Raw genomic sequence first — 24,772 nt, 5'->3', positions numbered from 1 at the left:
GGAAATGTAGGTGACCGCAGCAAGATGTATTACATACAGTACACTGTGATATGCATGAAATCTTATATGGAAATATTAATTGGTAGATGGTACATTGTCCAACAATTATTTTGTTGCAAAAATAATATTTAAAAAAATTAAGGTCAACTGATGTCGTGACTAGAAATTTCAGATAAAGAAAAAATCTGACTGTTGAGAAATGTATATTGCCTCATGACTTTGTTACTATCAAACAGTGATATAAACTTTATTTTTAGAACTACCTTCAGTACCTAGAGACTATTTGGCATTTGTACTCATAAATTTAATTCAAAATGTATCAAAGTAGTTTGTGATTACTTAAAAATTAATCAATAAAGCACAAAGACAGAAATATTGGGAGCACAACACAACTTTAAGACAATGTGTCAAAATCAGATAAAAATTTATTAAAAGTATTTTTTGTGCATTTAAGATGCATGAACATGAGTAAATCAGTTAACAACAGGCAGTGAATAAGCTTCATTTTCACATGGTCATTTTAATAACTTGTCAGATGACAGTTGTGCATATACTGTACATTAAATGACAATAACCGTCTTCACATACCAGGTCATGAACCTTGTGAACTTTCCGACTTATGACGACAAACAAACAAAGAGCACTTTCTTAAAACTAAAAAAACAAAACAAAGGAATAGGACAAATAAAAATCTCAGACTACTGAAACATGGGGCAGCTTTGCAGCGCCTCAGTGGCAGAGCTGTACTGAAGGATGCTGTCATAGAAACAAGTGATCTCCTCTCGAACCTCCTTGGCACCCCTCCCTCCTGAGCCCCGGTATTTCATGGAAAGGAGCTTGGAGCACAGGTAGTGTAGCCATAACACGTTGGTATGCGGGTTGTAGTCACTCCAGTTGTTTCTGAGACAAAGAGAGAAGACGATCGATGACTCATGACCACAGTAATCCTGGGATAATTATAATTTAGCACTGTAAATGAGCAGCAACATGCATGAGATGACTAGTCATGTCTTTTTAAGACATGTTGGCTAATAATCTAAGAGTTAGAGAATCAACACCTCATCTGTCTAATAAATATGACTTAGCTTTGATCCATATCTTTGTGCTGTCAGAGGTGCTCCAGTGTTTGTGCTAAGCTAAATTAAAGTGCTGCCTCTAGTTTCATATTTGATGGACAGATGTGAGAACCTCCTGGTTCAACTCTCAACAGAGACATTGGTAAAATTGGTAAAATATTCTTTTAAGACATGAATAAACAAAAGACAAATCAGTGTCAGACTGGTAAACTACATTAACTGGATGACTCATCAAATGCACAGCCCATCAAATCAACAATGCATGATGACTGTAATATTTAAAGTGTGTAATAAGAAAGATGTTACAGTTGCTTTTACCTTCTAGGCATCTATTGATTCACTCTAATCAAAATCAGATCAATAGGTAGTTTACTGGAGCTTCTAAGCTTTGCTATTCTACACTTCCCTTCTCTTGTTTTGTGCAGCATTAATCTGCTCTGTGTGACACCTTCACAGCACAGAGACACTCCACTTACACCGTGGGAGATTCTAAATTAGTCACTGACACATAAATGCACTGACCCATTCTCCTTTCTCATCAGTCTGTAGATTTCAAACTGGTAATCTCCCTGGCCCATGAAAAGCTCTTCATCCTTCGAGATATCACAGGATACCGTCAGTTCATCTGGAGAGAAAACAACATATGCTTAGTATTCATTATGGCCATATGTTCTGCACATAAAATAAGACACTCAGACCATGCACTGTTTTCAGTAACACTTAGTAGAAAGTGAGACTAGAAAAATATCTGACCGATTTCGAGTCTGGAGAGAGAGTAGTCAATGATGCGGACCAGCACCCCTTTGGTTTCCAGAGAGTGGGTCGCTCCATTCATTAGGAAGCTTCCTGTCTTCTGCTTGGTTGTTTTGACCAGTACATTTCCCCAGTGGAGGTCCCTACAGTAAGTATCACAGAGTGGGTTAAGTTACCGTTAAAAGATGCCAACAAACCATCCATCACACATAAACACCATATGGTTTAGACCACAAGTTTGATACTTGAACACCTCCTGCTGTGGCTACTTCTAAATCAAAATGTGTTGTTTCATAAAACTGCCATTTTTTAAACAGTCTACAAAGAATACTCTATGAAGACAAAAGTATTCACCTTTTTCTGTGGCACAAATTGTGGTGAACTGTGTTTACTTTAACGTTTCTCGAGATTTGTTGTGCATACTCTCTGCATCTTTAGATGACTATTGATTTGAATAGATTTTAGTTGGGTTTCATTTGTCTTTTGTCACAGTACAATTAAATAAGTTGAGTTATGGACTGTTAGTTCTTAGGTCAGGACAACTGGTGCTAAATAACTGGGTTATTTTGTTTATTTTTACTGACTAAATTTGTTTTTTGTTTTTTTTAAACTGACATTCTACAGACCAAAGTAAGTCAGTAAACGATCAGCCAAATAATCAATATTGACAATAATCTATAGTTAGCCAACGCAATTAGCACTAATGACAACAGTTTTACATTGATCTAGATATATTTTAGGTTTGTGTGTGTGCTGTACCTGTGTTCAAAGTGTAGCTCTTGCTCAGCAACAGCCAACGCAGCAGTAACCTGATGAAGGATGCTCTTCGCCACCCCCAAAGATGCCAGCTTGATGACACAAGAGAAGCTTAGATGAAAGACTGCATTTGTATTTATATACAGCAATCAATCATTACACGGGTCATTGTTTTAAAGATACATTGTTCTGTTTGTTTTTTCTTTAAAAGCTCAGCAGTGCATATATATTTGATGTCTAGTTGACATTAAGTTGTAATGAAACAAGTCAAGACACTACTGTTTTTAAGCATGGTCTCTCTTTATTAATGTTTGAGTGCGTTTTTACAGCTAGTGTGAAAGAGTAATGAGCTAAAGCTGGTGAGATAGGGAGTGAGAGGAGTTCAGAGTAACTGAAAAGATTGATGAACACTCAACATCACAGTAAAAGACTGTATGTTACACCGGGTATTAAGCGGCTGTCACTCTGATGTGGTGTGCCTACCGTTCCATTGCTGTTTTCTAGATCGATGCCTCCAAACTCAAACTCCAGGATTATGAATAACTGATCCTTCTGAAAGAAATCTGTGCAAAGATAGAGAGAAATCCAGTGAAACAAACTGGATCATGTCTGTCTCACCAGCTGGTTAGGGACATTTGATTAAACTGTATACTGCATGTGATTTGTTGTTTTTTGCTAGCTGGTAATTGTCATGTCTTTCACCCCACTGACCTGGTCTGTCGTTCTCGGATCCCTTCTGTTGGTCAAATCTGTCCCAAGCATTTAGGAAATCTGGAGGGTAACAGCCTTGAACGCAGTGGAGACTGCAAGTGAACAACAGACACATCAGGTCACATTAAAACTCAAAACTGAACTCACTCTAACAAACAGACAAAGAGAGCGCTTACTCATTGAGTCCAATAAAGCCGTAAGTCTGGTTCTGCTGCTTCTCTTTCAGGCTGCTCAGTTCCCTGTTAGAGAAACACACAGTGCCGTTTATTTAGTAATGCTTGGTTATCACTAAAATCCAATTTTCAGACTTGCACAATCTAAGTCTGTACATACTTTGAGATAATAATCTCATGGAGAATCTCTCCAAAAGTCTTCTGATCCTCTCCGTTCACCTTCTCACTGCCCTCTACTGGAATGATCTGTGAAGACAAGAACCACTGTTAATGACAAACGTTTATTAACATACTGTTTGTTAACAGTAGGCCCCAGCCTTCTTTAGTGGATTTACGTTTCACAGGTCACATGATTGTAAGTACAACTACTTGTGTCCCAGTGATATCACCTGACAAAAGGTGTTTTCACATATGATCTCTTGACAGTGTCTGGTCCAGAAATTGTCTAGACTTACTCCTTCACGCATGTAGCACACAATAAGAGATAATCCATGTCAGACGTGTTCCCAGTTTGGGAAATAGTTCGTTTGGTCTTGGTGAGGGTTGGGAACTAAAGTGTTTTGTTTACAGAACATCGAAAAAGCGCAAGTTTCAATGCAGTGTGGTTTATATCATTTATACACAAGTACACATACTTTGAGAGCGACAGTGTCTCCTGAGGCATTGGTGGTGGAGAAGACCTCACCAAAAGTCCCCTCCCCAATCTTCGCACACTGTTTCATACGATGAGGGAGAATACATTCCTCCCAGGGCAGAGGACGCTGCTGGCCACACTCAGCATAGACTTTCTCTGCATCTGACAGGTCTGCATCCTCATATAATACCTGTGAAGGAAGACAGGAAGTACATCAACACATGTTCTAAATCTAAACACAAATACAGCTTAACACAACACTATAATTCAACAGAGCTACAAACTTCATCTACTACAAGATGTGTACTTTGCTATACCAGAGAATCATTTCTACGCAGCTGTGAGCGCAGGTGTTTGGGGAGCGGAGTTCGCAAGGGTGTGGCAAAGAGATCCTGGCTGAGGTCTGCTAGATTTGCCCTTCCAGGAGAGCTTGACCCTGCCAGTGTCCTTGGAGTAAGCAGCACTGATGAGAGGTGACAAAGGAGAAGAGATGGAAAATGTTGAAAATGAAATATAGGGTGGGGCTGAATAAAACTTAAGGACAAAGTAAACAGGCAGTTTAGTGGTGTGTGTTTATTACCCTTACCCATGCCTTTTCGATGAACAGAGAGGGCAGCTTTAAGTCTGCTCCACGTGTATTTGTTTGGTGTGAAGCCATCCAAGAGAGATGAAATGTTGAGTGGACTTGCTCTCACTGGGGTGGAGAAATTCATTTCTCCAAGCTCCTATACACAGGATGGATATCACAGTTTGTCACTGACGAGGCTGCATACAGCTGTACGTAGCTACACCTGTGGCAATTTCCATTTAATTACAGCTGAGCATACTAAAGTAGAAGTGCACTGAATACACACTTTAACCAAAAATCTATTTGTATGTGGTGTCTGCGTCAGTTCTAAATCAAAATTTATTTTTCTTTAACCTCCTAATACATTTTGTTTGGGCCATACAAAGCATTAAAAGCTGCTTTTGGAAAAAAAAAAAAAAAACTGGTCAAAATAGGGGTTTTATTTGTTGGTGTAATACCCAGTAAACATGATAACCAATCATGGTGCCATTTAGGTCCACCACCAGTCCTGGCAAACTTACATTAACACTTGCTTATTTCATCTGTCAATGGCAAAAACATAATGTACTAATCAATAAATGTTGTTTGTGTGCGTAGTGCTCTCACCCTTGGCTGTTTGTGTTGCATGGAGATCAGCTCATTGATGCTGCAGTCCACAGCCTTGGCACTACCTGCCTGTGCCACTCGATTCCTGAAAATGCTTGTGCTGGCGCTGCTATTGTTTTTCCAGCGACTCACACTCATACCACTCACACATGCCTTCCTTGTTGTCCCAGGTCGATCTGTAGATGTGTCCCTCCTTTTCTTCTCTTTAGAAGTCAGAGACGTTTTTTTCTTTCTTTTGGGGAGAACGTCACGAGACCTTTTTACAACCTCTTGTACGTCTGAGGAAATCTTGTCCTCAGAACTAGTTAAGGTCCTTTTTCTTATATTGGCCTTCCTAGATGAAGTGTCCTCATTACAGTGTCTAGTGTCACTTCCAGACTGGTGGTCACTCCTTATGTGATCATCTTTCAACTTCGATAAAGTTAACCTCTTTATATCAACAGTGAGTTTGTTGGTTAGACATTTCTCCTTCAGTATGCTGGTGCACACCACTGGCTTTTCAGTTACTGGCTCATTAGACTGGACCTGGGCTACTGCACTGATGTTGTTTACTGACAGACTAGCAGACACTATATCATCTGGATTGTCAGCGTTATGCATGTAGCCATTTGCAGATTTCTTTGCATTTGATTTAACAGACCTATCACCACGAGTCAAACGAGACTCCTTCTGCAGTGTAAACCCTTTAAGCTGCTCCACATTCAAATGTGACAAGGACATTTTTTTAAGCTGAACTTTGCACTTCTTAGCACAACCTTTGTCCTTTATTGTTGCTGTCTCCTCTTCAGTTAACACCATCTGTGCAGAACTGCTGGCTGTCAATTCTGTGCTCATGGAAACCTCAGTGTTGCTGTTTGTGTTATTGGTAGACTCATCATAAAGTACTGATGTTGACTGCGTGATGAATTCCCTTGTGGGCGAGTACTCTGTAACAGACTGCTTACAGTCAATTGACAGTGAAATGTTAGAGTTTTGACTGTCAGACAGAGGAGCTGTCTGTTTATTTACTGACAGTGAATAATCATTGTCTGTTGCAGATAAACCGAGATTGAATGATGCGTCTGAAGACTGCAGAAGGTCAACACTTTGACCACTGTACACAGACACTGGATGCTGATTAGTCTGCTGGCTTTGAACTGAGCACTCGTCTCCCAAACAGGATGAGTAGGTTGTTTGGCTGCAAAGATGAGTCACAGAGAGGATGTCTAATCTCTCCAGCTGCACTGTACAGTGCTCGGTCAAACACTTCTCCTTCAGAGCCTCTATCAGCCACTCTAACCCTCCTGCTGCTGTCACAAAATAACTACTGCTTTCACTGTCAGTAGAGAGCAGATTTAGACGTGGTAATTCTCCACTGCTTATAGTCTTTGGGTCTTTACTGTGGCTGTTGGTGTCTTCACTGCAGCTGATTTTTGTGTTAGTGTTTTTGAACTCCATAAATAAATCACCAGTGGGTTCTTCATGGTTATGAAGGACTACTTCCTGCTTGCCATGGCCTGAATGCTGCTTCTCATTAGAGTGGAGCCCACTAGGTGGTGCAGAACTTGGTGAGGCAATGGGCTGCCCTGCAGAATTCACATTTTCTTGAAATGGGCTCAAGATGCCTATACAGCTTACCGACATGGAAGACTGATTATTGGTGGCAAAGGGTTTAAGGTGTGGACGTTTGGTGAAGGACCCTGCTGATGGAGTGGAGCAAAAGATGGGTTTCCTGGAGCAGGGTCCGAGGCTGTGATCTGATGACTCATTGAGGGATATCTCTCGTAGGGGGTTGGTGGCCAAGCTGATAGTCCCTGCATCATTCACTGAGTTTTCTGCACTTGATGTCATAAATGTTGGAGGGACCTTCCTCCTCCTGGTTGGCCGAAGAATCCTACTGGAAGAAAATTCATCTGAAGAGTTGAGAACACCAACTTGTTTTTTATGGGGTTTGGATTTGGTGGGAATGGCGCGTCTGCGGCGGGTTACAAATCGTCCCACAGATGGAGGATGAAAGCTGAAGAAAGTAAATGTAAATGGTAAATAGTTACACCAAAGACATTTAGGAGACACTCATCACCTCCAAAAAAACACTAATGGAAAGACTGGCTGAGTACTTACTTAGAGTATCTCTTCATTTGCACAATGCTATGATCTGACACTGATTCTTTCTCACTCTGTGCGTTTACATGAAACAAAGTAACCACGTTACTGAGACAAACCAGGTTTCTCGGGTAAATGTGTTTACATGCATGTATATCCTGGAAATCAGACTATACATGCAGCAAAAAAGTAATCTGATTTCTCCTCTGCCTTGGGCTGATTTTGGAACTGTGGTCCACAGATTTTAGCTGTATTAATATGATGTGTATCAAGATGAAACTTCATTAAAAAAACTTTTTTGAAGACATGATATTGGATTCCGGCAACTGCTGATAGGTAATTGTCATTAGTTTCAACATCTGATGTTGATTTAAAAAAGCAGTCATAGATGTGAGATCTCAAAATGCAGAATTCAGGGTGAAAGGGGGATATTTTCAGAACCAAACTGTTAAAAACATTCTCCACTATTGCCAAAAATGCCAAATGTCTGCTTACAAACAGTCTTGCAGCATGGAAAATACTACTGAAATCTCTACAATATTGATGTCTCTACAATACTAGTGTTTTCTGATCATGCTTATTTGTGCACAGACCTGCTTGTCTTGCTCTGCTGAGCAGGCTGAGGAAGAGAGGGCCTGCAGATGTTCTCTTCATCACTGCTGCTTTCAGTCAGACATGAGATTTTTCTCTTGGCAGGCTGGACAGCTCTGTCACTGAACACAGTGGCCTTCTTTCCTCTAACAACAATGAGATGATCAAAACAGATGACTAAAACATTGAGCAAGTTGTCAGGAAAAAGGCTAGACTACCAGATGTTAAATGACCAAAATGTGTATTAGTATTTATATATCATGTAGCTATCTATAACGCATTAATTATGAATTACAATTAGAAAATTCACATTACTGAGACATGTACTTAATTCTAGTTTGGCAGCTACAGATTTGTTCACAGACCTTCTTGTCTTGCTCTGCTGAGCAGGTAGAGGATGAGAAGAAGGCGGGATATTGATGTTCTCCAGAGTGCTGATATTCTTGTCATCAAAGCTCTTCTCTGTTAAATACCTCATTGTCTTTTTCTTGGCAGGACGCATCGCTCTATGATTAGCCACACTAGTCCTCTTCACCCTATGACATGACAAAACAGATCAAGACAAGGAGCATTAAGGACGTTTCTTGTCCACTGGCTAGCACTGTTTATTGTGGGTTATAGCTATGAGGTGAGATCTAAGAGCAGACTTTTCTAATATCATCTGATATAAAGCCTATTTCAGACATCTTTACACTTCTGGCACTAAATTCCATTATTAGTAGAGCCTGACCAATAAAAGATTTAATTTAGATTAGATATTTTTATTACATAAAAAAAACAAAAAACAAAAACAAAACAACTTTGGGGTTATCTGTAAACTGGGCGTTACTGTTTTATCGCATCTAAAAACAGATTGAAATATTGTACATTGTAATATTATATCCATGGACCAAGTTTAAGAGTTTTGTTTTATTGTTGTTCCTAAATCTCAAGCAGCGTTAAGTTAACTGTAAAGTCTTGTGAAAAGTCAAATAGGCTTAAAAACAGATATTGGTACGTTTAGAATTAGATAGCACATCATGATCAGCTGGATGCTGAGACTCTTTTCGTCTGCAGACTTGAACTAACCTCGTCTTCGTCGGTTTTGAAGGTTCAAAGACGGACATGTCGCCGTCTGTTGAAAGGGAGCTGTCAAAGGCCCGCTTGTGGTTTTCAGGTGAAATCCAGGCAGACAGCTTACGCCTCTGTCTACCGTATGTCTTCAGAAATAACGGCTTCATGTTAGAAATTACAGATTATATCCGTGCTAACAAGCCGAGCCTGGGTTGAGGAAGTCCAAAAGAATACAGCAGTCCGTCAGGTTTAGCTAGTCAGATAGCCCAACCGAGCTAACCGCTATAACTTAGACTAAACCAACGTTATATCAACGCCCTTACAACCATATTATACTAAACTCTTTAAATCTCATTCTCGTTAGATAGCTGTTTAGCCCATTTCCACCTAAGATAGCCTTATCTATTATTTATTTGTATTTTGCTCAATATTTTCCAGTGTCTGCGGAACCCGCTTCTTGTTCAAACTGCTGGACAGCGACGATTGGTCAACAGCCGGTGACGGTGACAGCGCAGCGCCACCTGGTGGTTCGGAGTAATTACAGCATGACGCGTTTACAATTAGAAATAAGGCAAGAAAAGACATGAGTTATTTAAATTATTAGGATTTCATTATTTTATTGTGTTATTATTAATGTATTAGAATTAGTAAAATTACATTCTGTCGTACAATTAAATAATCAATGATAAAAACATTAAAAAAAGACAGCGAAGTATTGGTTTAGTATAAAAATGCTGAGGGGGATCTACAGGAATGTTTCACTATATAGGATGTGTTTACCATTATAAGGACGCTGAGGGTCTCTCACTGCATCACATGTGCTTAACTTGTAGTGTAGTAAACGGATGAAGCCACCAGGTGTCATTGTGTCATTAGACTGTAATCCCATTATCTCTTGGACAATATTGTACAGGATTTTAATATTTTTGATATTTACTTTGCTCTGTTCATGCTGTCATTTTTACTTCTATTTTTATTTGAAATGTCTGTACACAATGCTGCTTACACCCATTGTTGCTGAAGACACTGAACAACAACTATCTCTGTATTCTAATCAGAGTACAACTCTTTGCGTCAGAAACCAAGTCAGGGAGGCTGTAATGTACAAGTATATTAGCCTTTAAACCATGTGTAAACCATAACTGCAAGTACAGCTGATGAAAATGTTTTTATAGGTTTTATAGATGTAAGTACAGAAGAACATTCATTCAGAGTCCCCAAATGTCTGTTTCAAGCAGTCTAATCAAATAGATTAAAGGTAATTTCACTCCAAAGACACATTCACATTTTTGAATGTGTCTTTAAGACTTTTGTAGCAGTACTTTAACACTTACCACTACAGTATTTGAAGTCACAGATTACTTTTTTTGATCACTTTTTGCTACCTTTCAGGCACCGATTACTTCCCACTAAGCACCTCTAAGTGCATGAGTTCCACACTGAGACTTGAGAATTGCCAAAGTACGAGGTTAAAGTTGGCTCCAGGTACCTCTTCATGCAGGAAAGATACAGATCTACACAATTATTCTCTTAGATCCTCTTGGCCTTTTCTGTTTCTTTATTCACGTCTGAGCTTACAGAGCAAATCCCACTGAATTATCTTTTCCTAGATAATAAATGGGATCATTTATGAGCGCACATAGTGCTGTGTTACAGCAAGGCAATAAATCAGCTTACATTTTTATTATTAGGTACAAAATTGAGTCATATAGCAATCGTTTTGCCATTAATGACATTAGTGTTTTACAACAGGCTTATGTGGTGTGATGTTGTTTTTATGAACATCTATGAAGGTTTTGAAAGAAATTTCACTCTTTCATCTAACAATATTATATTCATATTCATATTCTTCCGTTGCTAAAAGCGATTGTCAATAAACTATTTATTCTTTTTAGCCTTTGTGTCACCACATAACAGCATTAAAAAAATTGCACTCCACGGTTTGGGTGTACCAGAGGTTAATTTGCTTTATCTTGTGGTTAATGTTTTAATAATCTCCCAGTACATGCAAAACAGGTCCTAGATTTTATTCCTTTCCTTTTGATTCATACCATTAAAAATGCCACTAAATAATAGGACCTGTTTTATTATCATTCCTCATAAGGAATAATCCCTCTTTAGGTGGAGGTAAATTTCTAGAAAATCAGCTCAGGCAATACAATGTTTAACAATTTTATGGTTGTTGACACTGTTTTATGTGGAAGTAAACACACTGGTAGTGTAAACTTTGTTGTTTATTCCTCACTCTGTTATAATATATAGGCTTTATTCCTTCTAGCCATCTGTGTTCTGTTTCTACATGGTCTGCACTGATTTAAAGATAAGATGAGTTTAATACTTACTACTGCATTTTTTCTTTAGTGTTTTAAGTTCCACAATTACACTTCAACTTTTAAAGAACAAGGAAAAAGCTGATTCGCTATTTTCCTATTTAAAAAAAATCCAAAACGTATTGTATAAATAGAAAAAGAGGAGCGTTTGCTTCCGGAGCAGCGTCTCCCGGTGCCCTCTGCCGGAGAACGGCGGCAGCTGGGCGGGGAAAAGAAACAGGCTCAGAGTGAACGGAGGGGAGGAGGAAAAAAAAAACAAAAAACACAGGAGCGAAGCGGAGAGGACGTGAACACGCTGGAGAGGAGGTGAGTGCTGCGGTGTGCCGAGGATTTGTCCGCTGGAATACGGGGAGTTGTTGTCGCTACTGCGCCGTTTCGCTCCGCAACCTGCGGTGAAATGTCGGGAGACGTGAGTAACTTTCCATGTTGTCCTGGACGACGCATTGCTCCTGGCATCTGAGGGCCCCGCTGTGTGGCGAGCAACTCGGGAAGGTGGGGGAAGAGGAGCCCGGGAGGCTGCGGCGGCCGGTGGGGAGCATGTACAGGACCCAGTGTGTGTGTTTTAGCTTTATTTTGTTGTTTGTTGTTGTTGTTGTTGTTGTTGTTGTTGTTGTTGTTGTTGCCGCCGTGGTGACTGTTGACTGAGGGAATGCAGCGGTTGTTTATGGAAACCAGCCGTTATCGGCCGTTGACCGCCGCAGCTGTAGTGTTAGTGTTAGCTAACGTTACTTCAGCTCGACCGCCTGCTCCGGATTTAAGGCGAAATATGGCCACACTACCTCAGCTGGAGGAGCGAGAAGATATTTATGAAACCGAACAACTCCTAAAACGTCTGCCATTGTGTAGAGAGCGTGTCGGCAGGTAGCCAAATCCAACGGAGAACCGGTCAACAGGAGTTAACCGACCACCAAGTCTAGCTAAAGACAAACCCAAACACCTTCACCACGCCGTCTCCACTACGTTTGACATTTCTTCCTACACTTTAAGGCGTTTAGTTCGTGTCATAATCAAACAACGCTATTTAAAAAAAAAGGTTAACTGAGAATGAGGTTGAAGTTTCACCGTGTCTCCACCAGTGAGTTGAAGTTTTGCTAGTTCTGAGATTTAAACTACAGCACTAATTAGCCTTAAGTAGTAGCACCATGATTAACGTTGACCGCTCCTTAATAGGGTTATTAAGTTGTCCCACACACATGCTGGAAACATTTTTATGTGGATAAACATATGATAGATTTATATGGTAGATAAATGAGTTAATTGTTTGTCTAAATCACTCTTAAACCTATAACATGTCAGTATTTTAGTTAGCTGTCTGTTCACCCAAAGTGGCATCATTGAATAGTTTTCTTGAGGCTGGCTGATCATGGCTAAGTCTTGTGTGTTGGTGCCACTTTTGAGCTGGCATGTAAATAAGAAAGAGGCTCATTGTTATCTCATTGTGGGTAAAAGTAGGGTATTCTCTTAACACATAACACATAACGTAGTATAGTCCAGAGACCATAGGCCGTGCAGGCTCCTGGGGGTGAGGCTGTGTCTTGCATTGGTGCATGGTGCTGGCTGGGCACTGCTAGCTAATCGTTTCCAGCCTTGCTCTGGTAGTTTCTGCCAGGCTCTTGAGATAATACGTTTGTTTGTTTTATACAAACATGGAGCCACTTAATTGCTTGTTTATGTTTTGTGATTTAAAGAATCTGGAGAATGACATGAATAACCCGATTGTCTTGGAGGCAGGAAAGGCTCAGATGAGTTGTGATTGTGGGTAAAGATGTAGATGACTTTTGCTTTTAAAGCCATTCACTTCAAGTGACTATTGGTCAACTTGGCAAGGGCTGGGTTTGCTGTGTAGCGTAAGAACTTGTAAAATGGCTGATGTTTTTGTGGAAGAAGCTACACAGAGGTTGTTTACAATTACATGAATTACCAAAGGACCCGTTTTCTGTTTTTGGAGTGCACCCCTGAGGTTTCCCTCCCTCCCTTTCTCAAAGGCTTTCTCCCCTGGTTACACAAGCTCCCATGCATTTGTTTTGAATCACATTGAATCATCTTGTGCGTACATTGAATATGCGAGTTTATAAAGTGCACTTGTCAAAATGCATATTCAACAAAATAAAATTGGGTTAACAGCATGTTTTGAATGTGAAAAGCTTCAGTTGTCCTGTTCAGTGTATTCACTTCTATAGTAAACAGTGAGCACTATCTATTTTAAGCAGTGGTTGTGGTGGTTTTATAAGGTTTGTCCTGTGGTATTGGTTTGGTGAGTTAATTAGTGCAAGCTGCAAAATGAATGTGTCACTAACTGTACCACCATAGTAGAAATGGTGCACTGTCACCCTCTCGCCTCTCCGTCACTGCCTGCATTGCCTGCCTGCCTCCCTCCCTCCCTCTCTGGTCCCAGCATCCTTCTCCTATTGGAATGCTCTTCATCCAGACCTGGCCCTGGTGCAGTGTGTGTGTGTATAGTGTGATGTCATTGCTAATTGCTTAGGGCTCTTGGGCTGTTAAGTTGGTTTATATTCTGTCCCTCTCCCGCCTTCCTGTTCCCTTTCCTCACTTCATCTCTCTTTCTCTCCTCATTTACTCTCCCCCCCCCTTCCTTAGTAGCATTTCTGTACAACACCAGGAGTTGCTGAGTATGGAAAAAGTGACTTGGACATTCATGGGCTGAGTTTCGGGCCAAGCACTGCAGAGTGCTCTAGTGTACTTGTGTATGAGTGTTTGTTTAGCCATGATATTATGGATGTGCCTCACTTTCAAGATGGACTATCATCTGCTCAGGTAGCTTCATCTCTTAGCTTGTAAGAGGTAAAACAAAGACAGAAAATGGAGACATTTACACTTTGCACAAAAGACGTGGACAAAAATAGCTATTTGATAATGTAAGCTGTCAACTTGTGAAGCTGTGAGCATGTCGAAAACCCAAAAATACCGCTGATATCTCGGCTAGCACTTAAGTGCTCTGCTGACTTTCATGCTTTGTGGCACCAACCTCTTAATCTGTGTAGTTGAGGTCATGTGCAACAGCTGATGAGAAAGGTTGGTGAAACCATGCATGTGCACACATGCTTATGTGAGTGTGTGTTTCTGTGTTTGTGTGTGTGAGCAATCAGATAACGAGTTCAGAGATCCGTTATCACCACCCTGCTTCCCCTGTGAAACAATGCCACTGGTCCGCCCTTGGCCAAACAAGTGTGTATATGTGTGTGCCGGCATGTCCATATATTGTGTGTGTGTGTTTGTGTTTTTGTATGTGTGGATTTGACCAGATTGGACAGATGACTGATGAATTAGGACAACAGAGAGTAGCTTCATCCCTGGCTGTCAAGTTGGCAAGATGACCACTCTGCAGTTTGTTTGTTTTTTTTTTTTGTGTTGTGGTGGTCAGCAGTGTGATGTCAATCTTTTTCCACAATCTGATTTTCTTCACTTTCTATTTCAGCCTCCTATAAATGTCTCTCAATAAGGTTATTGTGCCCACTGTCAGGCAGGCTGCAGTGTGTCTCTGTGTGTGTATCTGTACATTGTTGTTGCAGGGAGCAGACAGCCGTGTGGTGTGTTTGAACAGAGAAGGAGCACAGAGGCCCTGTTCATCCTTTAGGGTGTGAAACTGAATGATAGGGCCCCCTTTCTCTCTCTCCATCTGTCCCTCTGTCTATCTGTCTCTGTCTCTCTCGTACTCTCTTTGACAGTTTTTCACCCACATGCTCTTTCTTTCTTCATTCTTTGCCTTCTTTTTGGTCAATTTTACTTTGCGTCTTTGTTTTCTTTCTTTGTGTCTTTGCGAGTGCGGCTGTGTAATTTGTCAGCTCCTGTCAGCCATCACCGATTGGCTGTCTTCTTGCTGTCAAGTTTGCCTTGTGATTGGGTCATCAGTATGCATGTTATTCTGCCTACAAATTACCTGTGGAAGCAGGAGACAGACAAGTTTTCAGTTTTAAAGGAAGCTCTACACACAGGCACAGATTTCTGCTCACACACTCATGGCACACATAAGCACACACCTTCTCATTCCTTTGTTTATATGTTTCTGTTTCAGTCTTTCCCACATCGCTGCACATTCACACAGATACCCCAATCCCACTGCATTTGCATAAGGGTTTTCTTATAAATACAGACGTGACTTTTCTCTTCTTATGGGTTTTCAGACGCATCATTTTACACTATGAAAGCCAGAATGTGATGAAAGGGGCTGTAAAGGCCAGAGCCCCAGGTGCTTCTGTAAATTGGCCCGCTACAGCGAGTTCAAGGACTTCTGCTGTGCTGTCTCAAAACAAGAATTTAGTTGATGGTCTGTATTTCACTTCTGTTAACATTTAGCCTTCATTCATCAGGAACACTTGTGTAGATAAACAAATATTACAGCTCTTAAAAGCAAGTATGATTCAGGAGCTAGGAGCTATTGACTGATAGCAGTACATACAAAGTGAAAAATTTGCACTACACTGATTATTAGCATGCGTTATACTCCTTGGAACATCTTACTCTTGGTTACTGTAATACAGATACAATATTCCACTGATAAAGCACAATAATTAGTAACAATAATTAATTAGCCTTTATTGTCTTCCCACTTTAGCATTTCTCACAATTGTGAAACATTAGACCCACTCTTAGCAAATATAACATTTGCTTTGTGGAGCAGTATCCCTGCTGTGTTTCCTCAGAGGTTCTGTAAAGTGTATTAATTTGTTTGTTATAGCAGAAGTGATCTTTTTCTTGTGACGTAGCCCATCTCCTCTATAAAAATCACTGTACTTTTAATCGGCTTACAATTTCTCCACTCTTCCATCTGTTGTAAAGATTTAACCTTCACAGGCCAAGAGTCTGCGAATTGTATGAAAAACATTCCAGTCCTATGAATGCACAGAATGAGAGCTGATAGGAATGTTGAATCATGATTGCAGTCATTGTGGTGATTGGGTTCCTGTCCAGATTTGCTTCATGTGTTTACATCATATCCTGTGGTGCTGGAGAAATAATAAGTTAACATTTGTGGTCAGGACATGAAACAGTCCCAACCTCGTCTTAATATTTTTGACTGTGATTCATAAAACCACACTAATACAGGAAAGTTTTATTAGGGTTTTGTAAGCTAGAAATGAAATTCATTCATCAGTGTAACTCTGATAAACCACAAAGTGCTTGGCTTTGCAGTAACTTGGCAAAATGAGTGGAGAGTCAGACTTGGCCCTGTGTGTGTTTGCTCCACACAGTGGTGGTGCAGCACTCGTCCACCAGCTATGATCAGCTAGCTGTATCTTCCCTTTCCAGAACTGATGGCCTGTCAGAGAGGAATGCTTCACTAATGTTAGGAAAAGACAACGATGACTTCCATTGATGGGAAGGGAAAGTAAGAGGGAGGAAGAAAGAGGCGGCTTATGCGTGTAAATAAGAGGCAACAATATTGAGGGAGGTTAAGATTTAAAGTATTGAAGATGCAGCAGTTGTTGCAGAGGTGTCCATGGTTCCTTGGCAGAGATGGGACATTGCTTTTTCTGATGACTCACTCTCTCTGATCTGCTTGCTTTCCTGGCATTTCTTGTTCTTATGCTGATACACCTTTGTCCCTTCTCTCTCATTTTTTGAGCATCTCTCCCTCTTACTGTCTTCCCCTATTTGACACAGCTGTTTTTAGCTGATAAATCAAAACTTTGAGCTATTTCAGATCTGACAAGGATGTGATATCTATACAGTCTTGTGACATTATCATGGAGCAAGTTGCCACAGGCAATCTAATGAAATGTGAGATAACAAGGCCACGTTGAACTCACAGACACACACAGAGCTGTGTTGTTTGTCTAGACTTCCCTGTCCTCTCAGATGTCCTGTCACATCTCAGCTATATATAGGATACACAGTCTCTCCGCCTTAGATCCGACAGGCCTTTTGCGCATGTCCATGTCTGTTAGCCTGAGTGTTTTCACTGAGAGCGAGAAAGCTTTTTAATACACGTGGCTTGCATGTCTACTAAAAAAGGAAAAAGATAAAAATGAACTGTACAGAAATGCTTGCAGTCAAGTAGAAGAGAAGCAGAAGCTCCAGTAAGAGTCAGTATGACTCATGTTAGGATTATAGTTTAATTGTGAAAATATAAAACTGAGCATATACAAAAATATGGATGACAATTTGTTTATTTTGCAGGCAAGTAGTTTATATGTCTATCACACGGTTGATAGTGTAAATAGTTATTTAGGTATTTAGTGCATTAAAAGAAGATAAGAATTGACTGTCAACCAAGAAGCCCCTGAATTGTCATTCTGTGAGTCGCATCAAATATTGTATCAAAATGACTTTACAAAACTAATTTAGATTAGTTTTAGATATTTATAGAAATAGAAATTGATAATGGAAATTGGGAGCAGCGTGAGAGACAGAGTTGTATGACTCAGTAATGTTGAATGTTAGGAAAAGTTGGCCAAACTACTTCTGACTCCGTGGTCTCATTATGGTGATAATGAGCCAAGCAAAATTGGGATATTACTCTGAGTAATGCTGCTAACTGAGGTGTTTCCTGAATGTCCAGTAGTGAGTTTCAGATGCCTACTGATGATCACGTTCTGGTTCTGAGCTGTTTCTGTAACTGGCTCACAAAACCTAACGGCAGTTTAATAATATTCTTCACAAGACAATGTTTTCAGTAAAGATTTCATGTGAACTGTTATACTACCTGTGTTGTTTACAGATCTTAGTGCCTCTGTGGCTGCTATTATAGAAGTCAGCCTAAAAGGAGACTGGGAGAAGGGGTGGCTGGTATTTGCACTGGGAATCCTTCTTACCTTATTTCATCCGGCTAAATGAGCTTATGCAGATTTCTGTGAGACGCTTCTGTGTTAGTTTAATTTTCAGTGTGACATTGGACTGACTTTGATTTAAAAATGAGGCAACTCATCTCTGTTAATGATCTCCCCCCTCCTTCAGCCATTAATATGCACATGCGCTCTCTGGGAAAAATCTACTGAAAGAAAACTTCCATACTAATATGATTCTTATATGAACAATATCACTCGTATAGCAAAATTACCCTTCACGTAAAAATTTGTACCAGTGTTATGGACATTATGATATGGCACACCTGCATATTTTACTAAAGCCCTTTCTACTTAAACATTCACCTGTGCCTGGAATTAGATTTTCTTTTCTGCCACATGCTACACATGGATGTGATCATATAGTTTCCTTTGGAGCGGTACAACCTCCGCTACTTTTATCCATGTATTGTTGTTGATTAGATCCCATGAATAAAAAATTTCTCATAGATTTAGTTGAGGTGTACAACAGGGTAATAATGCAAAACCTCTCATAGATAAAAAAAAAAAAAAAATCTCAAACCACAAGCACATGACAAATACAGACGTGGCTTTACTTGTTGTTGTCTGGCCCTACTCCTGGCACTACTTGTTGCCTTCAGTGTTGCATCCAGGAAAGAGCTGTGGTCTCATTATGGCAAAGTCACGTTGACTGCACTGAACAACTGGCTCATGTGTGTTTCACAGAGGGAGCAGACGTTAAGGGCTGAAATGGGACTTCCCGCCTTAGAGAGGGTTTTTTTTTTTTCCCATCTCTCGATGTCCCCTCACCCACAGGAAAGACGGGCTGGGTAAAGCAGGGAGGAAGAGCAGGGTGTGTGGGAATGGTTTTCTCAAATCCAGGAACTCATATGTTAAAGTGTTTATTTTCCACATCACAGGATTTCAAAGTCTGTAAATATGTGTGGGGCGAGATTTGTGAATTGGCTGCAAAACTCTTTAATCACTTTCACTTTTAGTATTACTTTGACTGTTAGCTGGAGCTACAAAAAAAAAAAAAAACTTTTTAAATGATTTACATTACGAATAAATCTTATTTTTTGCTATTCCATTTATTTGCATATTTTGACCACTTTGGAGACAGTGCAACTAAATTTTACAGCTAGGTGCATCAGTGTGACTTACCACTGATTAGTTAAGTTTTAAAATCCTTATTATATATCATATGAAACACTAGGCACATTGTAAGTAAGAAGCACCAGTGCTACAAGTGGAAAAGGTTAGTCTGACATCTGATGATGTCTCACAAAAGAATTATCTCAGAAGGCTTCTCCTAAAAATTTGTTCATGTTTGTAAAGCTACAAGCAAATGGTTACATACTAGTTTTAAAGAGCTTCGATATTCATCAGCTTATGGTTGAATAAATTGTCTTTAAATAGTATAAAAAATATATATTGGACACCCAGCTAATGATGCAGAATGGTGATCAAGGTCAAAAGCTTAGGAAATCATTGGAGCTGTTTGTTAATCTACTGTATGTAAATTGTGGTATTATATATATATATATATATATATATATATATATATATATATATATATATATATATATATATATATATATATATATATATATATATATATATATATATATATATATATATATATATATATATATATTTGTGGTATATTTTATATATTTATTTATATTTAGATAGATAGATAGATAGATAGATAGATAGATAGATAACTCAAAACACCTGCAAAGGCCTTTAAATGGTCTCTCAGTCTAGTTCTGTAGGCTACACAATCATGGGGAAGACTGCTGATTTGACAGTTGTCCAAAAGACAGCCATTGACACCTTGCACAAGGACAAAGACACAAAAGGTCATTGCAAAAGAGGCTGGCTGTTCACAGAGCTCTGTGTCCAAGCACATTAATAGAGAGGAGAAGAGAAGGAACAGATGTGGTAGAAAAAAGTGTATAAGCAATAGGGATAACCGCACCCTGGAGAGAATTGTGAAATGAAACCAATTCAAAAATGTGGGGGAGATTCACAAAGAGTGGACTGATTGTGAGTAAGTAATACTCTAATTTTCTAAGATACTGAATTTGGGGTTTTCATTAGTTGTCAGTTATAATCATCAAAATTAAAAGAAATAAAAACTGGAAATATATCAGTATGTGTGGAATGAATGTATACATTATACAAGTTTCACTTTTTGATTGGAATTAGTGAAATACATCAGCTTTTTAAAGATATTCTAATTATACGACCAGCACCTGTATGTGAGAATCAGAATGACTGTCTAGCTGACGCTTGCTAGAAGCGATGTGATGCAGCAGTTCAAACAAAGGAAATACCTTGGAGTTGCGCAGTCAAAGCCCAAACCTCAACCCCAAAAGGGATGCTGGGAACTGACCTCAAAAGTGCCATTCACGTCAGACATACTAAGAATGTTATTTAGCTGAAGCAGTTTTATGAGGAAGAATGATCTAAAATTCCTCCTGGACATTGTGCGGGTCAGAGGAAGGAAATGCTTGTTTGATTGTTGCTGGGAAAGAGGGCTTGACTAGTTTTGAAATCACTTACCTTTTCCACCAGCACTTTGAAGATTTAGTAAAGGCATGAAAATTGTGTACTGTTTGCTTTAGTACATTCTGCTTGTCTGTACTTTTGACTTAGGTGAAGATCAGATCATATTTTATGATCAGTTAATGCAGAAAATCTGGATATTTTTGCCACTATAATTCAAAATAGTTAATCAATTCGTGCCACAGGGTCTGCAAAGGGGATTGTTGAGATTTTTGCATATAAATAAGTACCTAATATGTGTCATAAGCATTGCTTTTTATTCAAATCTTGTTTATACTGTATCTTTGCTTTCTTGCAGTTGCACATGCTAAAAAAAGGTCATCATCAGCTGAGCTCCGTGTGTAACTATAGGTCTTTCTGCTCCTATTATTGACCAATTACAGGTTTTTTGTCCCCCAGTCTCCCTGACCCGTCCTCTTAAAAGAGGCATGCTTTACATTCTTTGGCACACCCTGAAAATTCCTCACTGTTTTCTGTTTTTTTGTGGACCGGCCCATGAAAACCACACCAGTGAAAAATGATAGCTTTAGCTGTATGTGTACAATCCATTAAAACTTTAATACATTCACACACATAAACAGGGAGACTCTGTTAGTTTGGAGTGTGCTTTAAACTCTGTCTATACTGTACAAGTGGAATTATAGTGGAGCTATTTCTGTTGTTCCTTCACACTCACTATGCACTTCTGCTACAAGGACAATGTATGGCCATGGGAGCACGTTCAAACCACAGAGCTCTCTCTGCAAGCAATGCCTCAGTTAGTTTGCCTGTACACAAGATTGTTTGTTTTGGCTGTAGACTGAGTCAAAGTCTTACTTTGTCGCTGTTATTTCCTGTTATTGACAATTCAGGGAAACACACACACACACACACATAGTCATATACATATACATGTCCTTGCTGTTCTACCCTTCCGCTTATCTGGAAACAGGTTTTGTGGATGGCTATTGTTTTCTTCCTCCATACTTCCTTTTTTGTTTTGGTAGACGCTCACTCTGAGTTTGAAGTCAGGAAGATATATCCATCACTGTGTGGTACACCAAACTAGACCAGTCATCAGCCATCTGTTAGCTTTGTGCAGGATTGATTGATGTCTTTCTTTGTGTGATTGTGTGTTATTCTACTATCTATAGTACCATTCATCATGAATTTACGTTTAGCTTGAAAATAGGTAATAGGTAAAATAGCCATGGCACACATGATATTAGATTGCTGAGAATTCCTTATAAACAAATAAATAAACATGGGCTACATTAGAACTAAAACTAAAATGATTGTTTATTTAAAAAAAGAAAATTGGTAACATATTTAAACATTAATAAATTTAAATAATCAGTTTTGATTGTTTCACTCTTATTGTGTGGAAGTACATTTAGAGGCACTAGATAAGCTGATTCTGATTCTGGTTCTGAAATAGTTGTGCTCAAAAAGGCACTTACATAGTAAAAAATGGAATTATAGAGAACTCTCTAAACTACTACAGTAACTGAGGGCTAAAATGATGTGTTAAAAAAAAAGCTATTGATCACTGAGATTTAATTTCTATATACCTTTTTGGAATAGGTTTGAGACAAAATGCTGCATCATTATTGTTTTTATTACTGTGGTTCTTATCATCTAACAAAGCTGCAGAGTGAACATGAAGACGCATAAAACAACAGGGAGTCTGCAATGCAGGTTGGGCCAAAGCCATTTAGTGCTTTATATATTAAGAGCCTAAAAATCAATCCTAGTTAATACAGAGCAAATGTAATTCAGCTAAATTTGCTCTCTGTGATTTAAGTTTGATAAGGAGTGCTGCAGAATTCACAAAAAAATGTTTTGGCCTATCAAAAGGCATTACTATAGATTATATATTAGGCTAAATAGTAAGGAAACAATGAAGTTTGAAGATTAAAGCACATGTTAGGAATGTGAAGAGCCAAACAACTAGGGTACACACATTTTGGTTACCAGTGTAACTTCCCAGGCTTGTAGTGGAAGTAGTTTGCAGCTAAATGCAGAGGTTCCAGCGTACTCTGTAGCCAATCAAAATAAAGCCAAGAAAGGTCTGGGAAGATTGCCTGCTATTGTGCAGCTGGCTTACATGTTCACATCCTGATCCAAAAGTTAGAAAACACCCAGTTGCCTTTTCTATTCTGCATGCATTGCCCTGTGCACATGAATCCATCCATTTTGTTTTAGATGGCCTATCTTCAGACTGCAACAGTTTTGCTTTCTTGTTGGTCTTTTTTGGTAACAGATGGGGCTTCTCAGGAGCGGAGGAATGGATAAGAGAAGGAGGAGGGGAAGAGTGGCTGTAAATCAGGGTTGTAGGGTAAAATGGGTGGTTTTTATGATAGTTTACAGACCTTCTTCACTTTTATTGAGAAAAGACAGCAATTTTCCTGTAGACAAAAGAGATGAGCAGAGGGGGTAAGAGGTAGAAGATGAATGTAGTGAAGGCAAGGAGAGGAAGGAGAGAGGAAATAGGCTGGACTGTGGGATAAAGGAAAGAAGTAAAAGTGAAGTGGGATTAGGAGAGGAACTGGAATGACGAGAAACCTTGAAAATAAAATGCAGGAGGGGGGGATGAAGAGCCTATCAAATTGTTGGCAGGCATCCACTTGTGAATTTAAAAGCAATCTGTCTCTGCTCACTCAGTCCACAGTCTGCTGATGACGATGGGTATGCACGGCACATGTTAAAAGAAACTGAGAGTCGGAGAGGACTCTTTGCAGCTGCTTCCTTCATTCTTGTCAGACCTCCCCCAAACATACCTACGACACTCGCACAACAACAACACACACATACAACAGCAACACTCAGAGGAGGTGGCTAGTGGGTCAGAAGTCAAAGATCATGGTCATGCTGCGACACATCTTAGATCATATTACTCTCCTAAAGTGTGTTTTTGTCTGTGTGTGTTCTATAAGTGTTTGTCTTTATTATAGTTTGTCTGCCTGTCTGTCTGTGTCTCAGCTTTTGCCTGTGAGTTTAACTGTTTATAAGCCCATGTGGTGGTTTCACCCACATATTTACTATGCATGTGTGTGTTTGTGAATGACTATTTGTTTCTTTGTGTGTCAGTGCCAGTACTGCACTGCCCACAGAGGGGCCCTTTAATTATGACCCTTGGTCTGCAGTACTGCAGGGTGCTGAGGCCTGACACAGAACAGCCACTACTATCATCATTGCATCTAATTTAAAGCTATATCCAGATGTAGTTGGGTTTGAAAGTTACAGTTTTAGGGCATACTTATTACGCTATTGCATTTTAGCTCCACCCTAGTGTGAAAATGAAATGGCAGAACCTTAGTGAAGTCTGTAGTTAGTGTATGGACAGTGACACTTTTGTTGTTTTAGCTCTACTTCAGCACACTGGGTAATGAAACAATCACTATGAGGTTAAAGTGGTGAGGTTAAAGTGGTCACTGTAAAGGGGAACTCTTGATTTTACATGTCAAAATCTGATTACAGGTCAGTGTATGTAGTACTACTACATATATTTAAAAAGTTAAACAAATGTGAATGTTCGAAATCTGATACAGTTTTTCTGTCAGTTGGTGAATAAAGTCAGTGTAGTGTTACAAAGAAGTGATTTTACTCTGATTTTATACTGATTTGATCTCTGCTTGAGGCTATTGGCTACCTCAGCCGCTACAATTGCAAAACACACAAATCTCAGCCCAAACTGTAATTGATTACAGATTTTTTTCTAGGACAAATGGAATGCATAGTATAATAAAAAAAACACGTCATCAGAAGAGAGGTGTGGATAGGTCTGAGACAGTTTCAGGACAGTATACCTCTGTTCCAGATTCCACATCTAGCATGTAAAGCCAGGTCAGCAGCAACATGTCTTCAGAAATGATTAATATGTTTTTAATGTAGACTCCCCTTCATACAAATTCTTTCATAGAAACACACACACTCTCGGTATGCAGACTTGTTGCAGCAGGATTCAAGAAACCAGGCATGCCTTGTAATTTTAATCCCTGAATATAGTGTTTTTATTGCAGTTTATGATTCACTTTTAGTCATCGTCCATCTTTTCCTTTTTCACTTCTTACGTTTATTTCTGACATAATGTCTCTTCTATACCTACTGATCCAGCTTGAT

General features: G+C 39.4%; 2 protein-coding genes across 7 annotated transcripts in view; one reads left to right on the top strand and one right to left on the bottom strand.

Annotated features, from left to right (window-relative positions):
* Positions 1 to 418: 418 nt before the first annotated feature.
* haspin (histone H3 associated protein kinase) lies at positions 419 to 9,468 on the bottom strand. The gene is made up of 15 exons (XM_026360882.1): positions 9,019 to 9,468; positions 8,316 to 8,486; positions 7,953 to 8,096; positions 5,278 to 7,273; positions 4,690 to 4,828; positions 4,421 to 4,566; positions 4,105 to 4,293; positions 3,630 to 3,715; positions 3,473 to 3,535; positions 3,297 to 3,388; positions 3,069 to 3,148; positions 2,589 to 2,677; positions 1,830 to 1,972; positions 1,599 to 1,701; positions 419 to 900 (listed from the first exon to the last, which is right to left on the bottom strand). Exons 1-15 carry the CDS (start codon positions 9,168 to 9,170, stop codon positions 699 to 701), a joined length of 3,795 nt encoding a protein of 1,264 aa, XP_026216667.1. The 5' UTR covers positions 9,171 to 9,468; the 3' UTR covers positions 419 to 698.
* Positions 9,469 to 11,544: 2,076 nt separating this feature from the next.
* The window catches only part of apbb2b (amyloid beta (A4) precursor protein-binding, family B, member 2b), a 41,683-nt gene continuing 28,455 nt past the window's right edge, over positions 11,545 to 24,772 (top strand). For 3 of the 6 annotated variants that reach the window (XM_026358932.1, XM_026358927.1, XM_026358931.1), the window contains exon 1: positions 11,591 to 11,886. The gene's annotated coding sequence lies outside the window, so the exon portion shown is untranslated. Of the gene's footprint in view, positions 11,887 to 24,772 lie in introns of all 6 variants that reach the window. The other 3 variants (XM_026358929.1, XM_026358928.1, XM_026358930.1) reach the window with 3 other exon arrangements.

The sequence above is a fragment of the Anabas testudineus genome, chromosome 1, assembly GCF_900324465.2.
Source record: "Anabas testudineus chromosome 1, fAnaTes1.2, whole genome shotgun sequence".
In the NCBI taxonomy this organism is placed as follows: domain Eukaryota; kingdom Metazoa; phylum Chordata; class Actinopteri; order Anabantiformes; family Anabantidae; genus Anabas; species Anabas testudineus.
Note: the sequence above shows the minus strand (reverse complement) of the source record. Positions and strands in the feature narration are given on the sequence as shown.

Bases quoted from the DNA above. Each gene is read 5' to 3' on its own strand.
- haspin (XM_026360882.1), bottom strand. From the start codon at position 9,170: ATGAAGCCGTTATTTCTGAAGACATACGGTAGACAGAGGCGTAAGCTG. The intron at 4,567-4,689 runs GTAAGGGTAATA...ACCTCTCATCAG, and splicing joins TGTTCATCGAAAAGGCATGG to TGCTGCTTACTCCAAGGACA. The intron at 1,973-2,588 runs GTACAGCACACA...TACTTACTGTAG, and splicing joins GAGCTACACTTTGAACACAG to GGACCTCCACTGGGGAAATG.